The sequence below is a fragment of the Larus michahellis genome, chromosome 1, assembly GCF_964199755.1.
Source record: "Larus michahellis chromosome 1, bLarMic1.1, whole genome shotgun sequence".
Classification (NCBI taxonomy): domain Eukaryota; kingdom Metazoa; phylum Chordata; class Aves; order Charadriiformes; family Laridae; genus Larus; species Larus michahellis.
In genome coordinates, this window is record NC_133896.1 from 139,456,737 (window position 1) to 139,476,416 (window position 19,680).

Consider the following 19,680-nt stretch of genomic DNA (forward strand, 5'->3'; position numbering starts at 1 on the left):
TTGAAGGAATATGCTGATCATTACGTATAAAACACCTACACAATTCGAAAATGGAATAATCTCAACATTTTTTCACAGTTTTATCTATTCCCCTGGCACTGAGGTAATTTATGGGAAAATTTTTGTGACAGCTTTTACATTAATAATGTTTTCACGTAGTTGAAAAACAATTGTTTTTCTATCATAGAATTTCTGTCTTACAGTGATTGCTTTTAACTCTCACTGCATGGGGACTGGTGACTTTTACAGTGTTATATTGCTCACAGATTACTTCTGCCCCATCTCATTTGCTACTGCCTACCAAAAAGTGCATTGCTGCCATCTTGTGAGCTGCCGACTTTATAGCACATCAGGTGCAGACCAGCCGTGTTACAAAATACAAGACACCAAGCGGAAAATGGAGCTGCTTCCAGGCCTGTTCTCATGCATGGTTGTGAAATTGTATTTACTAGGAGATTTAGCTGCATTCTGGAGAAAACGCATATGAAAATTGCTTTCCCCTTTGTGAATGTGTGGGGTTCTGTTTGCACAGGAATAGATGTAGGAATTGTCATTTGGAGAAATACCTGTAATGAGGTGTTTGTAAACCACAGTTCTTGCTTCCAGTGTAAAACGTTTCCTGGGTGGTCAAATAAGAGGAACAGATTCATGGGTGGGATTTGTCTCACCTATTTTATCGGTCTACCAGGTACTTAACCACTTCTGGATGAAACACGCTGATCGCCCCATATACTCAGTGGAAGTATTTTTAGGACACAATCCACTTGACAAACTAGAAACAGCTGCTTTAGCATGAGATGAATCATATCCTAAGGGTGCCTGTTTCTCCTCACTGAAGGAGTCGATGGCTCCAGCCAAGCTGCTGATACCTGTGTCAGAGGCGTCCCCATTCAGGGGGGTGAATCCCACCAGCTGTAGCTCCTGGTGCAGGCATTAATAGGGAAGTCAACATCACCCTTAAAGTTAAAGAAACATGCTGTCTTTCCTGCAATTGACCATACATTGTCAAGAACTAGAAACAGAAGGCACAACTTGTCCTTGCTTCCTCTTTAATGCCATGACCAGCTGCCGTCTTTGGGGACGAGCATTAGTCCAGCCTGTGACCTCCGCTGGACACGCACCCAGCGGCACGGCTCTCCCCCACCACGGTCCTGGGGGAGACGCGTTGTTCGGGCAGGGCTTTTCCCTCATGCCTGTCACCCTGTGTTTCAGGGTTTCAACGTGAACCTGGTGACGACGGACCGTGTGTCGGCTCTCCACGAGGCCTGCCTGGGCGGCCACGTCGCCTGCGCGAAGGTGCTGCTGGAGAACGGTGCTCAGGTGAGTCCTGGGGACGCCGGCGGGGACGTGGGCGCCTGGAGCATGGGTGGTCCCTGCATCAGCGGGGATGTTGGATGGGCTGCTCTTGTGGCATGGCCAGGCTGCGGATGGACAGGAGCATCTCAGGCAGAAATGGGGAGAAATAAAATGGTGCTTTGTTTCCGTGGGTGATGGATTTGCCTTCCCCCAGGGGCTGGTTGGGTCACCCCATTATTCTGTTTTGTTTTCCCTCTGGATGTGTAATGTAGTCATGATTGATGGAAAAGGAATGAGAGACGCTAGGTGAAAGTGACCTTGAAGAAAATGATTTATCCCTTTCCCCCACCACCACAATGATCACTGGAATTGCCCCTGGTTTTCCATGGCATAGTTTGTGAGTCTCACATAAGTAAAAATAGATGTGCTTGAAGCAATGAAACATTTTATATCCTAATAAAATAGCATTTTCCCCAGTCGGACCTAAGGTAGAATACATGTTAAAAATGGAAATACAGGAATGGATTAAACGTATAAGAATGTATTTAATTCAGCTGGGTTTTCAAGTACAATTTATATGGCAAGAAGCTGAGAAACATCAAAACAGGAATTCAGGCTATTGTCTGCAGAAGAAAAAGCTTTTGTTAACTTCCTAAACTGTATGCCAAACTTAAATCCCTTAGAAAGATGAAAAGAAAACCCCTTTCTGCTCAGTTTTACTTGATTTTGCTCTATTAATGGCATTGCCTTTTATAACTCAGAGAATCATCGCTGAACTACCTGTTGCTTTCCTAAGAAATCAACCTATAGGTATACTATATAGCTCCGATGTTTTCTGTTTTTTTCTTTCCCCCCACTTTCTCAAACTCAATAGACTGTTGTCTAACTTCTGGGAGAAAAAGTGTCACTCTGCTGCCCTCTTTTATTACTGTGCTCTTCTTTATTTCCTTTTTTTACCAAACCATTTACTCCACAACAGCTGTTTTAGAATTCTTTCCTCTTTTACCAGTTAAACCAATGCCCAGTGGAGAGGGAAACCAACTAAGTCATTTTTCTTCTTCGCTTATCTCCTTGCTTACCCTTGTTTATCAGCTTGCCTGAATCGCTGGCCCTGTTGTGAAATTATGCGGATTGATAGACCCCCAGTGCCTCCAGCAGCTCCAGCCACCTCTGCCCGATGAGACTGGGGAGGGGCGGAGGGCAAGCGCCGGGCTGCAGGGCTGCACCATGTGCTCTGTCTGAAATACAGATACCTCCAAAGTATCTCTATTTCTTTCCTTTTGCTGTTTTGGAAGCTGTGCAGGATGAAGGATAATTTAGCTCAGCAATTAAGCAGGAGGGGAGGCAGACTGAGGAAGAGGCTGGGATCTGTAGTGATACTACTGTTGAAACAGAGTCTTAGTTGGAGCCTTGCAATTTCAGGAAGATCAAGCTGCATTTTGGGCTCCAAAATCTGAGCACACAGATGTCCCCCATGCTGTGGTACCTGGTACGTCCCCGTACCATGCTGGCTTGCCCACCTTCTGGCCCTGTCATGATTATTTTCCATCCAGCTCGGTTCCCCTCACTGGTTTTCCACAAAGGTGAGCAAGCAGAGGAGGCACCAAGCAGCAGGGGCTGCCTCCTCCAGTGTACCTGCCTAATCTGCGAGTGTGGCTTCACGTGGGGGAGCGTGGCCTTGCACTGGCTGCTGCACGGTTGGAGCCTGCTGAAGGCTGCAAGGACTGAAACACTGGAAATGACAAGGACTGGCTTGTAACGGTGGGAAAAGCACCTTGTGAGAAAAGGATTTAACTCATACAGCATCGTAAACAAGTCAAATCATAGAATCAAAGAATGGTTAGAATTGGAAGGGATCTTAAAGATCACCTAGTTGCAACCCCCCTGCCATGGGCAGGGACACCTCCCACTAGACCAGGCTGCTCAAAGCCCCATCCAGCCTGGCCTTGAACACTGAACAAGAACAAATGATATCTCGGAAGGTATCAACTGCAGATGATCTGCTGCTGAATTACCCAGAATAAATCAATAGGTTCTTAAACATCACTGCCTTTCTCCACTTTAAAGGCAAAATATCTTGCAGCTTAAATTGTGTGAGCTAAGGCATTTCTATCCTGGTGCTCCGACCCTTGGCGATGCAGTTCCTGTGCTTGAACTGGTGGCTGTCCTCCAACTTCCCCAGTGTCCTGGGACTTCTCCAGCCCTTCCCCTCCCATCTCTTTCCTCTTCTCGATGATTTGGAAATCACACAAGTTACCATGTGCTTGCATAATCCATTACTCTTCTCCAGTGTGCCACAGAACTAAAGACATGCAGATCTGCTGCATAAATTGCCTCTGAGTGTTTGCTGTGTAGTTAAATGTAGCAGCTCCGGCGCTGTGCACAACACAAGCCAGGGGCTGTGCTGTCCCCGTGGAGAATGATGGACGGGGGTTCTTGCCAGGTCTTTACATTGGAGATGGAGGAAGGAAACTCTATCTTATACACATACGCACACATGCATATGAACACAAACTCTTTCAAGCTCCTTTTCTGTTTGGGATTAAGACTGTATTTCCATGAAAATTTCTTTTGCTGGAAATGTGTTTTCATGTGAAAGTATTAAACATGAAGTAAATGTTTTTTTAAAAGCAAAGCTGTTTTCATCTGTGTGTATTGTGGCTTTGGGTTGGTGCAAACTAGGCGGTCATGAAGACACTCAAGTTCTCCCCATAAAAAGAATAAATAAAATCTGCATTTTCTGAGCAACTCTAGGAGGAGCATTCATAGCAGGCAGCGTCACTGCCTTATGGCACTAGCTATCTGGGAAAGAGGGCACACCTCAAAGGAGAATGTTATATATGCTGTGCCACAACATATAACTCTGAAAATTGTTAAAATCAATTCTGAAATTAAACAAGACAACCGTCTTTTTCTGGTGCATTTCTGGTGTGCACATGAGGCATGCTGCAAGGGCGTTCCTCTTAAATCTGATTATGCTGAGCATGTCTTGCTGTTCCAGGTCAATGCAGTCACCATCGATGGGATCACTCCTCTATTTAACGCCTGCTGCAGCGGCAGTGTGGCCTGTGTCAACATGCTGCTCGAATTTGGAGCCAAACCGCAGCTCAGGAACCACCTTGCTTCGCCCATTCATGAAGCGGTCAAGAGAGGTAACATTCAGGCTGTGAGTGAAGCTAACAATAACTGAGGAATACATCTTCTATTGAAGTTAAAATAGTTAAAAAAAACCCCAAACTTGTCTGTACTGGTACGGATAAATAGCTTATTCCCAGCTCTTCTGCCTCTTTGGTCGTACCTGGGTGTATTCTGCTCTGCAGCACTTCGGTGACAGCTTTTCTTCTCTTCACAGGTCACAGGGAGTGCATGGAGATCCTTCTAGCCCATGAGGTTGACATTGACCAAGAAGACCTGCAGCACGGGACCCCGCTCTACGTGGCTTGCATGTACCAGAGGACAGACTGTGTCAAAAAGCTTTTGGAGCTAGGTACACCTGGAGAAGGGGGCCGGGGGAGAGCTGTGGTGGTGTGAGCCAGCTGGTCTGTTTGGGCTACCTCTCCACTCCAAAAATCATGGGTTATTTCCACAAGAGGTGTTTGGGCACACCGAGTCTGTGACATTCGTTTCAGACTATTAAAAATTTCACCTGCATTCATGAAGAACTTATGATTTCCTCAGTAAAAAAAAAAGACCTAATGACAGAGACCTCCCTGAGACAGTCTGAGTGTGAAAATAAAATATTTTTAGTTTTCTAGAATGATGACAGGAAGCGCAGACAATGCCGGCTAATATTGGTGACCGAAATCAACTCTTGATTATGATAAACTGCCATACTAAGCATTAACTTCAGCTGCTTCTCAGTGGATGATGAAGACAGCAGTAAAGCTGCTTGTAAGAATAATCACTGCAGGGCTAGCATAAATTTTTGCTGTCAGTGTATATTAGCTGACTTACACCTGCTCGAAGTGTGGCCCTGCTGTGCCTGGTGAGCCCAGGGCAAGCCTTTGGCTTGCGGTGCTCCCAGAGTTATTACAATGAGATACCTGAAGGGTTTATTTTTTCACGCCGGTAATTGAATTAACATAATCTAGGTCAGATTCTACGTTATTAAGACATTTACAGAGCATATGGTAGGCTTTGAACGTTTATTGGGCTGAAGGTCAAGCAGCTCAGTTCTGCCCATCGCAGACAGGGTTCGGTGGCTCAGAGGACATTGACACAGGAGGTATTTGACCTGCTGAGTTTCACGCTGCTGCTATTGAGAGAAATGAGGGAGGCCTGCGTGCTATCCATCCCCTTCATTTATTGAGGCTACTGGTGGAAACCAGCCTATGTGGTATGGGTTCAGCCCGTTCCTGCTGCCCCCCAGATCTAACCGTGCACTCTTGTTCACTCAAGGAGCCAACGTTAACATAGGGAAACGATTAGACACCCCGCTCCATGCGGCAGCAAGGAAATCCAGCGTGGAGGTAGTCGTCTTGCTGACAGACTATGGTGCTAACACAAAATGCAGAAATGCTGAACTCAAATGTCCCCTGGATCTCGCCGTACCCAAAAGCAAAGTGGAGCAGGCGCTTCTGCTTCGGGAAGGTAATGGATTCCTTTCTTCTTCTCTTTTTTTAAGTATTTGTTTCCCTTAGCTAAGTACGTTTTCTTAACTGCTTTTATAAGTAATGCTCGATATAAATTCCCTTGGCTTCTCTACTGATTTCAAGCCTGCAGCACATGACACAGAAATGAGTGAGAGGTCTCTGTTTTTTTGCTAGATATGCCACCAAGTGATAAGGTTTTAGTGGGTAAATTGGTCAGTTGTTGTGCTTTCTTTTCCTGTCTAGTGAAGGAAAACTATACATATTTACTTATCACGACGCTAAGGATTAAAAACTGGTGTGTGAGTTTATTCATAAATAATAAATAATAGTTTGTGTTCAAGGTAGCACCATGGCTCAATGTCCCGCTTCCTGCAGAAAAAGCAACACCAGTGTCTGTGCCCTTGGTCCCCAGGAGAAAGCAGAGCTATTTGCCGGGTGGCTATTCAGCTCCATGGCACGCAGCTCTTCCATGTGGTTCATGGGGCTGCGATCCCAGCACAGACCAGCAGTGTCCTTTGCAGTTTACTTTCAGCCTTCCTACAATTAATTATCTTTCCAGTTGACTGGAAGAAACTACTGACCAGAAATGAACCTAGATCCTCTTGTGCCATTTTCACCTGCAATACATACAGCCAAAACTCGATGCATCCAGCAACAATATCGCTGGCATATGGACAGGCTGAATTAAGTCCTCCCTATCCTCTAACCAGTGTGTTCTCAGCTCACTGGTACCCTGTTAGTCGGCCTATACTCCCCGGGGCCGTGCTGAGACAGAGGGTGAATGGTGGTCCTCCATGCAGGCAGCCTGCCCCCTTCCCAAGTCTGCTCGCTCCTTACCAAGGAGCAAAGCATGATGCGCGCAGAGAGCCCGCTCCCAGCTGCAAAATAGCTCTTGGATGGTAAATTAATATTGTCAATGCTGCACACAGGCTTTGTGCTGGCCCTCTGCACAGAGGTGAGTTTTATGGAGGAAATGAAACATTGGCTTAATATCCTTCTGTCCTGCTTCTTTTCTCCATGGCTTTTCATGCAGAGCTTTAATTTGTCATGTCTAAAACCTTCTGGGAGGATGTTTGCTTGAATGCTTCTCACCTCTTGTGACTTCTGTCCCCGCATCTGAGAAGTTCAGGGCTCAGCAGCAGCAGGCTGTGTGAGCAAAGGCACTGCTCGCAGTTGTCCTGCTCCAGTAGCCCTGTATGAATAAGAGTTTGCATACATAAAGAAATATCCCAATATTAATAATTTTTTCTTCCTGAACTTTCTTTTTAATTTCCACTTTTGGCTTGTCACCGTCTCCTCCCTTACAGTCAGAGGGACTATAGGGGCACTTCAGCTCCTGCTGGCTCTTTGCTTTTAAGAAATGAAGTTTCCTCAGTTTCCTCACCTTTCCATTTAGTCCCACTTTCAGATATTTTGCTGTATTTAAAATCTACAACTGCCCTTTTCACCTACTTCTTCTGTGTTTTCTGAGGTCCTTCTGTTTGAAATAAGCACCCCAGGGAACTATCCTAACGAGTTTTCTTTATACTCCCTGACATTTCTGCTGTGGTTACTTAGATGTCTCCCTTTAATTGCTCCTTTTCCTAGCTCTTAAGTCATGTGAAATATAAAATATTTCTGTTTTCCTAACTGTATGGGGAGATGGGAGCGTCTTTCTTCACTTCCAGTGACAGTAGTACAAGTGCTCTTTTCTATATATCCCATATTTTTCTATTAATTTCGTCTCAGAGGGGACATTATCAGGCTGTTTAGGCTCCTAAATTTTCATCTAGTAAAAGCACAGTTTATGAAGCTTACCTGGAAGATATAAGGATGGGCTTTTAAGCACACATCTCTACCCATTGCTTGCCAAACGTTGCTACTCATCGTTACAGTTTGGCTGGGAACTGCTCCTGGCCAGGGGCAGGGCTGAGACAGGGCTCAAAAACTGAGCGCCTCTGAGCAGGTGTGAAGGTTCAACCTGGAGCAGCTCCAGCAAGAGGAGAGCGAAGGGGAGGCAGGGGCACGTTCACTAGCAAGCTGCTTTTGCATGTGCAAGGATGCGGTTGCAGAGGCTATGGAGCCTCATTTCCAGTGGTTTTGTGCCTGGTGTGCCCTTCACCTGACCCGTGGTGGGGTGGGCTGGGGGCATCTGGATGGTCACCCTGTGGGGAAACCATTGGGGCAGCATCACCCTGTGCGTTCCCCTGCAAGCCACTGCCCAAGCCGGCCTCACTATTTTCCCAGTGAGTCCTCCAACAGCTTTCCTATCAGTGGACTCTGTGATATTTAACGAGAATTTTTTACATGCAGCAACCTTTCCCCCAAGGCAAGAGAAGGGCAAGAAGGCCGCTCATCTTTTTATTCTTTTTAATTTTTTTTATTTTATTTTATTTTTTAACCTCGATGCCTTTTCGTGCAAAACTTTTGGAGACTTTCTATCTTTGAGATGTTTTCCTTTCAGTCAGACTTAATTAAAATTGGATGACACACATTAAGAAATTCTTTTGAGGAGCACTGATAGACTGACTGACATATGTAAATATCCAGAGACAGTGTGGTAGGTGCCTGTGCAGGTACCTGCTGAGACACCAGCGGAACAGCTGACTGTATTTGCCATATCCACCCAATTATGGCTGGTCTACACTGAGCATCTCCGCAGCTCCCCGTAATCCCTTTTGTCTTTATCCTCGCAACACCTCTGGGAGCTGTCTTATATCCCGAGCAAGGACTATATGTCCCGACGCTCTCTCTCCAGTGAAGACACCTTTATAGTATTTTAAGTATATGCTCAAGAAAAGATGTAGAAAAGTCTAACTGTGCATGCAGAAAAAGGTTTTTAGTGCTCATAGTTTTCAAATCACCGAACCAACTTTGACAAAGTAAATGAAATACGAACAATAATGTATGTAGCTCTCCCTGACTGCAGCAAGTCATTGTGTAGTGCTTGATCTGATTTGCAAATCTTGCGTGGTGTTTGCTGCTTTCTGACTTACACCAGTGGTGGGGTTGGGGGTGCTTGTTCTTGCCTTTTTTTCCCCCCAGGTCCTGCTAGCCTTGCCCAGCTGTGCCGGTTGTGCATCAGAAAGCATCTGGGTCGGTCGTGCCTATATGCAGTCCACAAGCTGCACCTGCCTGAGCCACTTGAGAACTTTCTTCTTTATCGATAAGTCTGTGACTATCTTTACACCGGAAAAGAAAGAGGAACAAATGGTTTTTTTACTCCAAAATTATTATATCACATAAAAAAAATCAAAGACATCATTTACTGTCTACTGTGGATAACAAACATTAGCTGCTACGTGACAGTGCAAATTCAAAACACCTTTTCATTGTGAATGATATTATGGATGCAGTTCCTTCAGTCTATTTCCAAATCCACTTACGCCATCTTGAGAAGCTGTAGTACGTGAACAGCACACTTGTGTTTGCAGGTGCACAAGCAACATCCACCCCCACACAGATACACAGAGATTTCCCCTGCATTTAGTGTTGTATTTGTTGGTGTAGTATCTGTGCAGCTTCTTCCTCTTGTCTGTCCGATCTCACTGTCAAAGTCAAGGCAGCGGCTGTTATTCTTCCACTGGTGTGAGAATGAAAGCCTTCAGTGCCCAGCATCGGTCCTGTATAGTATATTGCACGTCTTTTGTCAGCTTTGACTTTGCACCCTGCCATCTCTTTCCTATAGCCTAGTGGAGTCATAGCAACTTCCATCAGTCTCTGGCTGTCCAGCCACTCTATGTCCCCTCAGCCCCGCTGCCCCCAGCGCTAGCAAATCTTGTCCTCTGAAGTGCAAGTGATGTTACCAACGCAGGTGCAGGAGTTTGGAGTAAGCCTACAAAAATGTGTGAAAGTCTTAAAAAAATCTTCATCTCTTCTAAAAAAAAAATCCCACCTAAGCTATATCACCTGAGGTCTGGCTGTGTTCATTACATGAATAATTTTTCTTAGCTTAATTCCAGGACAGAACTGCGAATGTTTTGATGGGCACAGGAGGTCAGCTTTCAATGTCTGTCCTTTGCAAGGTTTAAAGAAAAGCAAAGGAAGGAGTTGCTGCTTTTTTGGGCTTTGCATGCTTTGATATTTCTCGAGGTAAGTCCTCGCACTGTAGAGCTGGAGAGAAGCAGGGCCCCTAAGGATGGCTGTGCATCACCCAAATGTTCTCCTGGTCGGATATTTCTCACCGGGAGAAGTTTGCAGGCTGGTCGGCTCCCTCGTCCCCTACTCTAGAGGCTTTCATTACCTCCCTGGGAGAAGGGATTTTTAGAATGATATGACTTTGCCCGTTGTGGTATTAGTTTAAATATCATCAGGGTTATTCGCTTGGACACAGAAGACCTAAAAAATATGCACCTCTTTTTGCTGAGAAATGTGGGACACAGTGGCTAGTGCCATGCCTGCGTGGCTCTGTAAAGGCTTGTTTATTTTTCCTGTGGCGTTTGTTCTGAGGCAAGAAATGTTTCTTCAGAGCTGAGTTTTGGTAAACTTCTGCCGTGAGACAGGCAATGGTGTTTCACTAGTTGTAGAGAAATGGGAAGCAGAGTTAAAAGGGGGAGTCTGTCTCCATTTATCTCAACTTCACAGGTCCAAGAGGCTGATGACGCAATTTCAGGCTATGAGGTGTAGTGGTTTCCTCATGAGCTATGCATGCTGGTACCTATTTTCACTGCTCACACATCTTAAGTCGGGGTAACTGACCTGCTGGAGCCTGAATATGGGACTGGCTTCCAGCAGCCTTTGAGCTCCTGTTCCTGCTCCAGCAGCAGCAGCCTCTCTGGTTCAATGCTAATCCCTTAATTTCAGCATGACAGCTTCCCTCTCGGAGACAGAGGTCTAACATTTCCCGCACTTTCTTAAGATTTATTCAGTACAAGTAAGATAAATTGTGCTCCCAGCACTTCATGAGACTGGACCTGCAATGTTACAGCCAAAAATTAATGTAGCTGTCAGCCTGTGTTTGCACATATTGAATGCTATCTGACGGCAAGAGCTATTGCCCATAAAGTCGTTAGTGACATGAATGACCTTGTATAGTACGGTACATCATGAATCTCAGAGATTTGAACTCCATATTCCCAAGAGCCTCTGAAAATCAAATACTAGCAAGAAAGAAATGTCTATATCAATCTGATGTCAGGAGATCTGTCTCAGTCTTATCTTTTCTGCCAGCTCACCTGCTCTGTTTATAAGGTGGCAGTCAGAATACCATCCACTATCTAAACAGAGAGACAGAGCCTCAGCTGTGGGGGTTGTCAGAACTTGCATTGCAATCAAGCAGCTAAGGCAATTTATGGGATCTATTTCAGAATGTGTAACACTGAATTGATTTCCTACTGCGATCATGAATGAAAGCAGTATTTCACTTGCATAGGACTTTAAATTGAAAAAATGTATCTCCATTAAGGAAAAGCAGAGTCTGTGCAGCCTCTTAGAAAGGTTTATGTTAAGAAGCAGCAGAAGTTGCCCTATATTTATTGCTGATATTAGCTTCCCATCAAAAAATCACTTCACCTTTGCTTCCTCCTGGAGACATCATTCTTCCTGAAATTCTGTATATCAGAGAGTCTGTAGGGAACAGAGCCTTAATAAATCAGAAGAGAAGCTCAGAAGTCCTGATGGTAAGAAATTTCATTAGAAATTTTCTTGCTCTTATCTCAAAAGATTAAGCTACCCATTTAATTTTCATTGACGGTGCTTTGTGTTCTAACAATGCACGGAAATATTACTGAGGAAATAACTGGAGGAGTTATTTCTTTTATTTTTTTTGCAAATATGCTGTCTCATGTGACGATAGGGAAAGACTGGGACAATTTTCTAGGAGACTACTGAATCTTGTCGGTGATTTTTCAGGATGAGTTTGAAAATCATCTCTCAGATGTGGATACAACAGCTTTTCCCTAGGCAGGAGAAGGCCTGACTAAGCTCTGAAGGTCTCTTTCCTTCAAATAGGTGGCATCTTCTCTGTTGTTCTATGATCATGGACAGAAAGCAGTTATTTGGGTAAAAAATGGTTTTCCTGGGAACAAAGACATTTTTGTGTGCTGCAATGTCCATTGCTATACCACATTTGTATGAGTTTACTCCCACCAACTGCCGGTACTATCTGCTTCAGTGAGAAGTGCTGCAAGTCTCAACAGGAATAATTACACAATATCCTGGCTATTGGAAAAGTTTTTCTGAACCACAAACACTTACGGATTCTGGGTACAGACACTGACTTGCAGCATGAAGTGTGAGCTTGGGCTCTGACCACCCGCTAGCCATAAAGTCCTTCGTCCTGGGTATATTTTGCAGGAGTGACTTATATGGGTTACTGATGTACAGTATAAAACTAAAATACTTCCTTTTATCATTCTCAATCTGTCGATTCACTTTTCATTTTTCTTTTCCATCTATTATGAGAGATCCAGTGTGGACTCAGAAATGCCAGTGATGAGGACTTCACAGATCTCAGCCTAATGAAATGTTGACTTCAAGGCATCATTCATTACTTAGTATATCTCTATCATTGCTCATGATCCAAAGTGAAACAAAATTAAATGGGCTTCGTGTCAGCTCTGTCTTTATCTTTACTCTAAAATAAGCAGTCTTCATATCTACATTCCTTTTACCAGTAGATGCATTCCCATGTCTCAAAACATCTTTGCAATCCTTTTTTATTGCCCCCACTGTATCTTTTCTCACACCACTAAGGTCCTGTTCATAGGCATGTCTTTCCTGATCATCTTTGTCCTGCATTCACATATTTCTCCTCTGTGACTAAGAAAATAGTTTTTAGTTTCCTCTTTGAGGAGCCTATCTCTTCAATAGCAGGCCTTTTAGCCAAGGTCAACCTGTCTCCTTGTTGTCTGTGTTATTTCTCTTGCTCACCAGGCTGCTGTGTTGGGATGTCCCCCCTCTGAATTTGCACATCTCAGCTCCGCCAAGCCCCAGGGAGGGCACTGGTGTTCAGAGAGCTGTCACCCAGTGGCACGTGTCCTGCTCATAGGCTTCTCAGCTGGCTTCATCCTTGTGGGAGCAGGACTGTACGGGGCACTGTGTTCACGCCGAGCTGGAGCAAGTCATTTTGACATGCCGGGTGCTGTCTGGGCTATCTCCAGGCATGGCAACTCTACTTGCTGGATGGCTGGAGATAGTCACTTTTTTCTGTGTCTGATCACAGCAGGAGACATGCCGCTGTTGTTCACAGTTTGCACTAATTTGTAAAGAGAGACATGATGATACTCTTCTTGCTCCCCCCTTGTTGCTGTCTCAGCACCCTGGCCCAAAACCTGGCTCCACAGGTTTCCTCGTAGCTTGAGATCACTTTTTCCCAGACTCTTATGTGCAAGCAGTCTGGCTAATGGACCACCTCCTCAGGGACAGACAACAGTGAAAATTAATAGACCAGCATGTTTTGAAAGGGTTTAAAAAATGTTTCTCATGGTAGGTAGGAAAAGAAAAGTTACGTTCTTATTTGTCCTCTAGAAGATCTCTGTTTTGACCTCCTGAACAACCTTTTGGGTTCAAGGTGACCTCTGTCTCCTACGGCGCAACTCTGCTGTTGTCATTTAACAACCCTCCATGCTCTCTAGGACTCAACTTTTCATAGCAGATGTCCTAGTCCCTCATTTTCTCTCTGTCTGTCTGAATCTCCCATTCACAGAATGAAATTAAAAAAAGGGGGAAAATGCTAAGCTGCTGAAACTTGTGGTCATAGTGTAGAGGCTGAAATTCCCCACATCTGCCTTGAGGTGCTGACATCCTACCTTCCCGGGCAGATGCAGGCTCTGAGGGAGTCTGCCCACCCATCCACTTGTGCGCTCCGCTCCCTCTTCTTGTGACAGGACATGCCCGTGCCACTTTGGACATCGGGACCAGAGGCTCATCTCCTCCTGACTCTGTCTTCCCCCAGGGAACTCAAGCCTGTTCAACATCCATCTCATGGCATTTAGACGACTTCTTGCCACCCGTGCTAGAAATTAGTGCTGTGCTGCCCGTGCGCAAACCCATGCGAAGGGGGTCAGTGTCCCCTCTGTGCCACTCTCTCCTCCACTTGCTGTCTGCTCAGGACAGGGCAGGAGGTACAAGGGCTGCCTGACACCTTTCTATCCCAAACCTGACCTCCGTCTTCTGCAGCACAACTCTGCTATTGGCATTTAACAACCTTCCAGTCATTGGATTGAAAACTCTGGTGGTGTGTCCCAGCAGGGTGTCAGGGCAAGTCTGATACTAACAAAAATGAAACACATTCACTGACTCTTAGTTTAAAAATCTGGCTGACCTATATGCTGGACTGACAGTTCATGATGCCTTTGTGTATTTTTTTTTCCAGAAATTAACTTTTTTCACACACCAATTGCTCCTCACTGTGTTTTTTGTAATGTTCCACGAAAGATGTATAATATGTTAATGTCAAATACAGATTATTCCACACAGACCTTCTGTCTAAGTTGATTTCTATTTCTTGAAAATTCCTTTGTCCTTAAATTTTATACCATTTGTAGGAAGTCACGACGCATATTGCAAGCAAACAGAAAACTTTTTGAGGTTTGGAAGTGAAAAAATCTTCAACAAAAGGTACCGGGAATTGTGGAAGAAAGCACAATTTACATATTCAGTTGAGAATAACATCTGGAAGGGTGGAGAGAGATGAATCAGCAAAGCATGCCATTCTAGCATTTTGTTTAACAAGTCAGCCGAAGCAACACATTAGTCAGCAAACCATTAATCATGAAATCTAATATATATACTTACTATCAATGGATGAAGTTTCACATGGATGAAAGATTTTGAACTTATTTTTCAGTGAATTAAACATATAACCAGAATTTTCATTCACAGCAATCAGAACAAAACCATTGTAAATGGCAAAAGCCGGCACACAGTCAATATAGCAATTTTTGTCATTATGCTCCTAGTCTGTAGTATTATCTTTTAAAAATTTGGGTTACGAGAATCACAAACACTTGCCTCACTTTCGTTCAAGTGCAAACATGAGGTCTGAGAAATACAATTGTGTTCCAGCTATGTAAAAAAATTAAGTGATTTTGGTATTTATGGTAACGAGGTATTTAATGCTTTCAGCTAGAAGATGTACCAAACTCTGTGGTGACTAGAAACGGGGGAAAAAATGAAACTCCCAAACCAGTCTTTGTGGGGAAGGGAGGGTTTGGGTTTAAACCTGTCTTTTCTTGAAATAGCGTAATTGACTAATATACACGGCTTTCTAGTTTTGGCCTTTCCCTCAAACTAGAGATTCAGTGGAAGAGATCTGAAGATGGTGAGAGAAGAAATATCCTGCCCTTTAATATCTTTTCAGGCCTGGAGGCTGAGGCTACTTCATCTGATCTCCACCGTAATGCAACCCACAGGACCTCACCCAGTAATTGTGCTAACCAAGATTGTGCCTTGGGCTACGATGTGTTTTACAAAATGTGTAGGTCAAGCAGGCTCCGCCGCCCTGGGGAGGTGGTGAGATGAGGGTTGTCTTGTCCTTTGCAAACATCTGTTCTTGCCCAGAGCCAGGAGCTGCTGCCGCTGCCAGCAAGACGATGTGCTGTGCCAGAGGGTGGTGCCTGGCCAAAGCCTGCTGAGTTAGTGCCTGCCATTCTGGTAGCCTAAACTTAGAGAAAATAAGATAAAAAATAAGGTCACTAAGGACACAAATTGCTATATTGACTATGTTCCGTGGTTCTTTGGCAGGTGGTAGGTGAATTTTGCAACATCCTGCCATATTTTTAGCTGTATGTTACCAGAGACTCGCTAGCAGTATGTTTTTCTGGTGGATGGCTCATTTTCTGCCAGGTCTACCTGCTGGCTATAGAGGTTAACATGCCGTAACAGTGTAGAAATTAGACAAGATGGGAAGGGAAGGAGATATAGAGATTTCCAGAGAAAACTTGTTCTAACATTTATTTTCTATTCTAGGAGTGCTTATGAGTAAAATGTGCTTTTTTTCTCTTAGGAAGAAAAGAATTAAAGACTCCCCAGACCTTATGACTTACTCATTTTGCGATGCCTGTGTAGTGCTCCAACAACTTCACAAACATTAATCCCAACTTCTTTTTTTTCTGTGGTGGTGAGGAGCATGCATTATACTTTGTATTTGGAGAAGGGAGATGTATGAACTTACGAACTTATGAATCCTGAAGGAAGTTCGTTTAGAGCTAGGAGGTTAACAACCTTTGTTCCCTGCACTTTTCTTGCACTAGATGCTGACTAAATACCTATTTAACTCTAGTCACAATGAGAAAATAATTATAGGTAGTGAAAATGGCCCTGTGTTTCTCTGAAGGCTGATGTAGCAATACCCCATGAGGGTGATGGGGTTTATTGACAGTGGAAACAAGGCATATTTTTTCACATTTTATGCATTAACAAAAGAAAAAAAGGATACTGACTAGTTATGACAACTAGTCAGTACAGAAGTATTAAATGAAGAATATTAATAGTAGTGCAACACTGGCTGAGGACAGGGGAGATGATGGGGGCACAGAACATGCAGTGATTAAAAAGTTCAGAATTTTACTGCATTTTCAAATATTAAATCGGGGTATAGCTATCCCCAAATATGGTTCAAAGAATATGCCCACTTTTCAGATGGACCTTTGTGAATTCCCAACTGCTTAAAGATCATCCTCAAACTCTGAGCCAACACTGTTCTCTTATCGTGATGTCTCCATCATAATGTACGCTGAAATATTTTTAAGGACACTGGCACAGAGGCACATCCTAGAATCACAGAATCATAGAATACCAGGTTGGAAGGCACCTCAAGGATCCAACCTTTCCTTTGCTTATGATCTGTATCTCATTATCCTGCAGAGAGATGCTTACTTTTAACACTTTCAGAAGGTGAGTTTCTGCCGCCTTTGGCCTGAGATGTGTATAAAGATACTTTGGCTCTGTCCCAGGAACTTTGTGCCTTTCATCACTGAGTACCTGTCAAAGACCACTCATCCTCAAACATCCCAGAATGGCTCCCAATTAATGAGCGAGGTAATTTTGGTTTGCGACTTTTGCTTTCAGTGTGACTACAGATTAAGAGCAAGACATATATATGAAACATGGCATCCTGAATAACTAGAGCGACTGAGGAACAGATTTTTGGGTCGGGGTTTTCCGAGACTTCAGTGAAAAGTTTCCTCTAAAACGATGCCAAGAAGTAACGCCAGCTTGTTTCCACAAGCAGGTTCCCACAGGCTGTTGGTGCAGATAGGGCAAGAAATTTCACTCTAAGCCTGACACTGCTTTTTTGCAGAACTGCTTTCCAGTTCTGCCCCTGAAGCTCTCCCCTCCCACCCACTGCAGGCAGACGTGGTGGCAAAGTACCACAGCTGCTCTGCTGGGTGTCTGGGGGGACAGCAGCTCGTTTGACATCTATTAAAGTCTTTGAGCTGGAATGACTCATTCTGTGCAGAAAATTTCCCTGCCTGCTACTCAGCCATTGTAAATGGATGAGAAATACCTAGGCTTGTCACGCTTGCAGCAGCTTGGGAAGAAATATGTTTTTGCCACTGACCATGAAATCGCTTGTTAGCAATTTTTTTTTTTCTTGTGTCTTCATGTGTCTTCGGTGTAGCAACTAAAAGGGTTTAACAGACAATTGTCTTTATCAATACAAATCTTTAGCAAACTTAGTTGTCAGAAGAAACAGAAGAAACTCACAGCTGAGTGAGGAGATTGCTCCAGATCTTCAGATGCCTGCCCCAACAGTGTCAAGAGAGGTGATGAGAAAATAATATCTGGGTGCAACCCGCTCACCTTTTCAAGATGGAGAATGATTTAGAGAACTCTCATTTTGGGGTCTGCAGCTGCAGGCGACTTCCAGGTGTGCCCTGAAGAGGGTGGGTGTGTGGAGAACTGGCCCCTCCAAGTAGTCTGAGTGGGTACTAAGGCTGGGAGGACACTGGAGCATGTGGGTCCAGTTCCCACCGTCTCCCTGCACCACTGCCAGGGCAAGGGCTGGGTGCAGCCCTTTTCACGCCCGCCACCAGCCAAAGAGCAGTCAGGGTCCTGAGGAGGCTCTGTTGTTCCTCATCTGGGACATGGGGGACAACCCCAGGACCTGGTGTGCATTTTTGAGACAGAAAATATGGATAGCTCCTGATCTGAGCAGCTAATCTGTCTGATAACAGGTGTGTGGATTTCTTAGAACTGAAGATAACTTTTGCAACAGTTCACATGCTATGGGCTTGACTTAGGTGATTCCACAAGCCCTCTTCTCCACAGCAGCATAAGCCATCTTCTAGGAGCGGGGCAGGGAGACAAGTATGTTGTTCAGGAGATTCTGGTAATTTTCCCCACCTTACTAATTTGCTAATAATCTTTGCAAAAGAAAATGAGAGCACCTACTATGCCAGCGGGATTCTGGAGGGAACAGAACCAGATGAAGGTCCAGGTACATTTTTTCTCCCTGGCCTTATAGCCCAAGCAGTTGAGCTGGCAGTGTAGCTTTCTGCAGGCCATATTTGGAAGCCAACAGAAGCCCCAGTTCAGGACAAGTGTTTAAGGGATCACAGGCTAATTTTTGTGCAAGCCTACAAATTGCATTTTGTAGTAGTGACAAGGTGTTGGTAACATTCCCCGTGGGGAAGTCCTGGGAGGCCACAGTTGTGAGAACAGCTGGAGCATGCTGGCTCTTCCCATCACAGGCAGAAGTGTGAAAAGGTACATCACGTGAGGGAAATTTCTAGAGGTAAGCTCCAACAAAGTCTGGAAAGCAGCCCATGAGCATGGGTGGAAGAGCTTATTGCAATGCAATGTGCTAGATGAGCAGTGAACACCTAGCCCCAGTGAAACCATGGAAGAGGGGCACCAGAGAAGAGGAGCCTCTTAATTAGATACCTCTGTGGTGCTGAGCTTGCTTGTGATACATTTGGGTTTTCTTCACACTGGTCTAATCACTGGGATTGGTGGAAAATGATCGTAACTTTTTTTTTTTTTAAATAGAAATTGTTTTTCTGATAAAATTAATGTCTTCATGGAAATTATTTTGCTTTCTTCAGAAATGGCTATTTTACACTGGAAAGTTTGGGAACCAAAAAGATTTGCTAGCAAGCCAAAGAATTCCCACTGTTTTGCAAAATTAATAATGAGAAGTTAGAAAAGAGGAGGAGAGAGAAATTGAAATGTGCTCTATGCCTGGATTTGGATTCCACTTAAATTTGGTATTGGACAAGACTACCTTACAGTTAGCCAGATTCTAGGAGACTGTAGTAAAAAAACACCACAACTCTCAAGTACTAGGTTGAGATTTTAGCTATCATTACGCCTACTGTCTGCTTACTGGTACGTACTTGTCACATGAGAGCATTTCACCACACTAGTAACCTGGCAGTGTTGACAAACCATGAATACAACCCACGAGACAGGGCAAAAAAATCCCAAGAAAGGGTTGGAATCATGATGATTTGAAAGAAAAAAAAAAAAAGCTTTCAAGGTTTGGATTGTTTTTGCATGGATGGTGATTGGTGATGTACAAGTTTTAAAGACAGCTCTGAAAGCAATGTCAAGATTTATTTTGTAGTATATGAAGACACTTATGCAGGTGTTCACCGAGAGACATTTGGCACCAGATGGTGAAAAACGGAGTGTTGCTGCTTTTCTCGCTGTGGGGAGGATTCCCCTAATCCCCTCTTTGCCCCGTAGAAAATACAAGAAACTTGTGTGCAAGCTTTCATCCTACGTTTGTCCTGCTTCCTGGGAAATCTTGGGGCTTCTCTAGGTCTGTAATGAGTTAAAGCACAGATCCAGGTGCTACTGACACCAAGATGTGTTTGCTACTTCCTTCAAGGTTTGTTGGCTTTGATTTAGAGACTCTCTTGTTAAG

At 44.2% G+C, this 19,680-nt stretch overlaps 1 protein-coding gene across 5 annotated transcripts in view; it reads left to right on the top strand.

The window, feature by feature from the left end:
- The window catches only part of ASB11 (ankyrin repeat and SOCS box containing 11), a 28,389-nt gene that overhangs the window by 5,152 nt on the left and 3,557 nt on the right, over window positions 1-19,680 (top strand). For 3 of the 5 annotated variants that reach the window (XM_074605946.1, XM_074605967.1, XM_074605974.1), the window contains exons 3-7: window positions 1,213-1,320; window positions 4,298-4,448; window positions 4,649-4,783; window positions 5,695-5,886; window positions 8,913-12,420. In XM_074605946.1, the coding sequence (XP_074462047.1) occupies window positions 1,213-1,320; window positions 4,298-4,448; window positions 4,649-4,783; window positions 5,695-5,886; window positions 8,913-9,037 (711 nt within the window). In that variant the 3' untranslated portion in view covers window positions 9,038-12,420. Of the gene's footprint in view, window positions 1-1,212; window positions 1,321-4,297; window positions 4,449-4,648; window positions 4,784-5,694; window positions 5,887-8,912; window positions 12,421-19,680 lie in introns of those variants that run through there. The other 2 variants (XM_074605957.1, XM_074605985.1) reach the window with 1 other exon arrangement.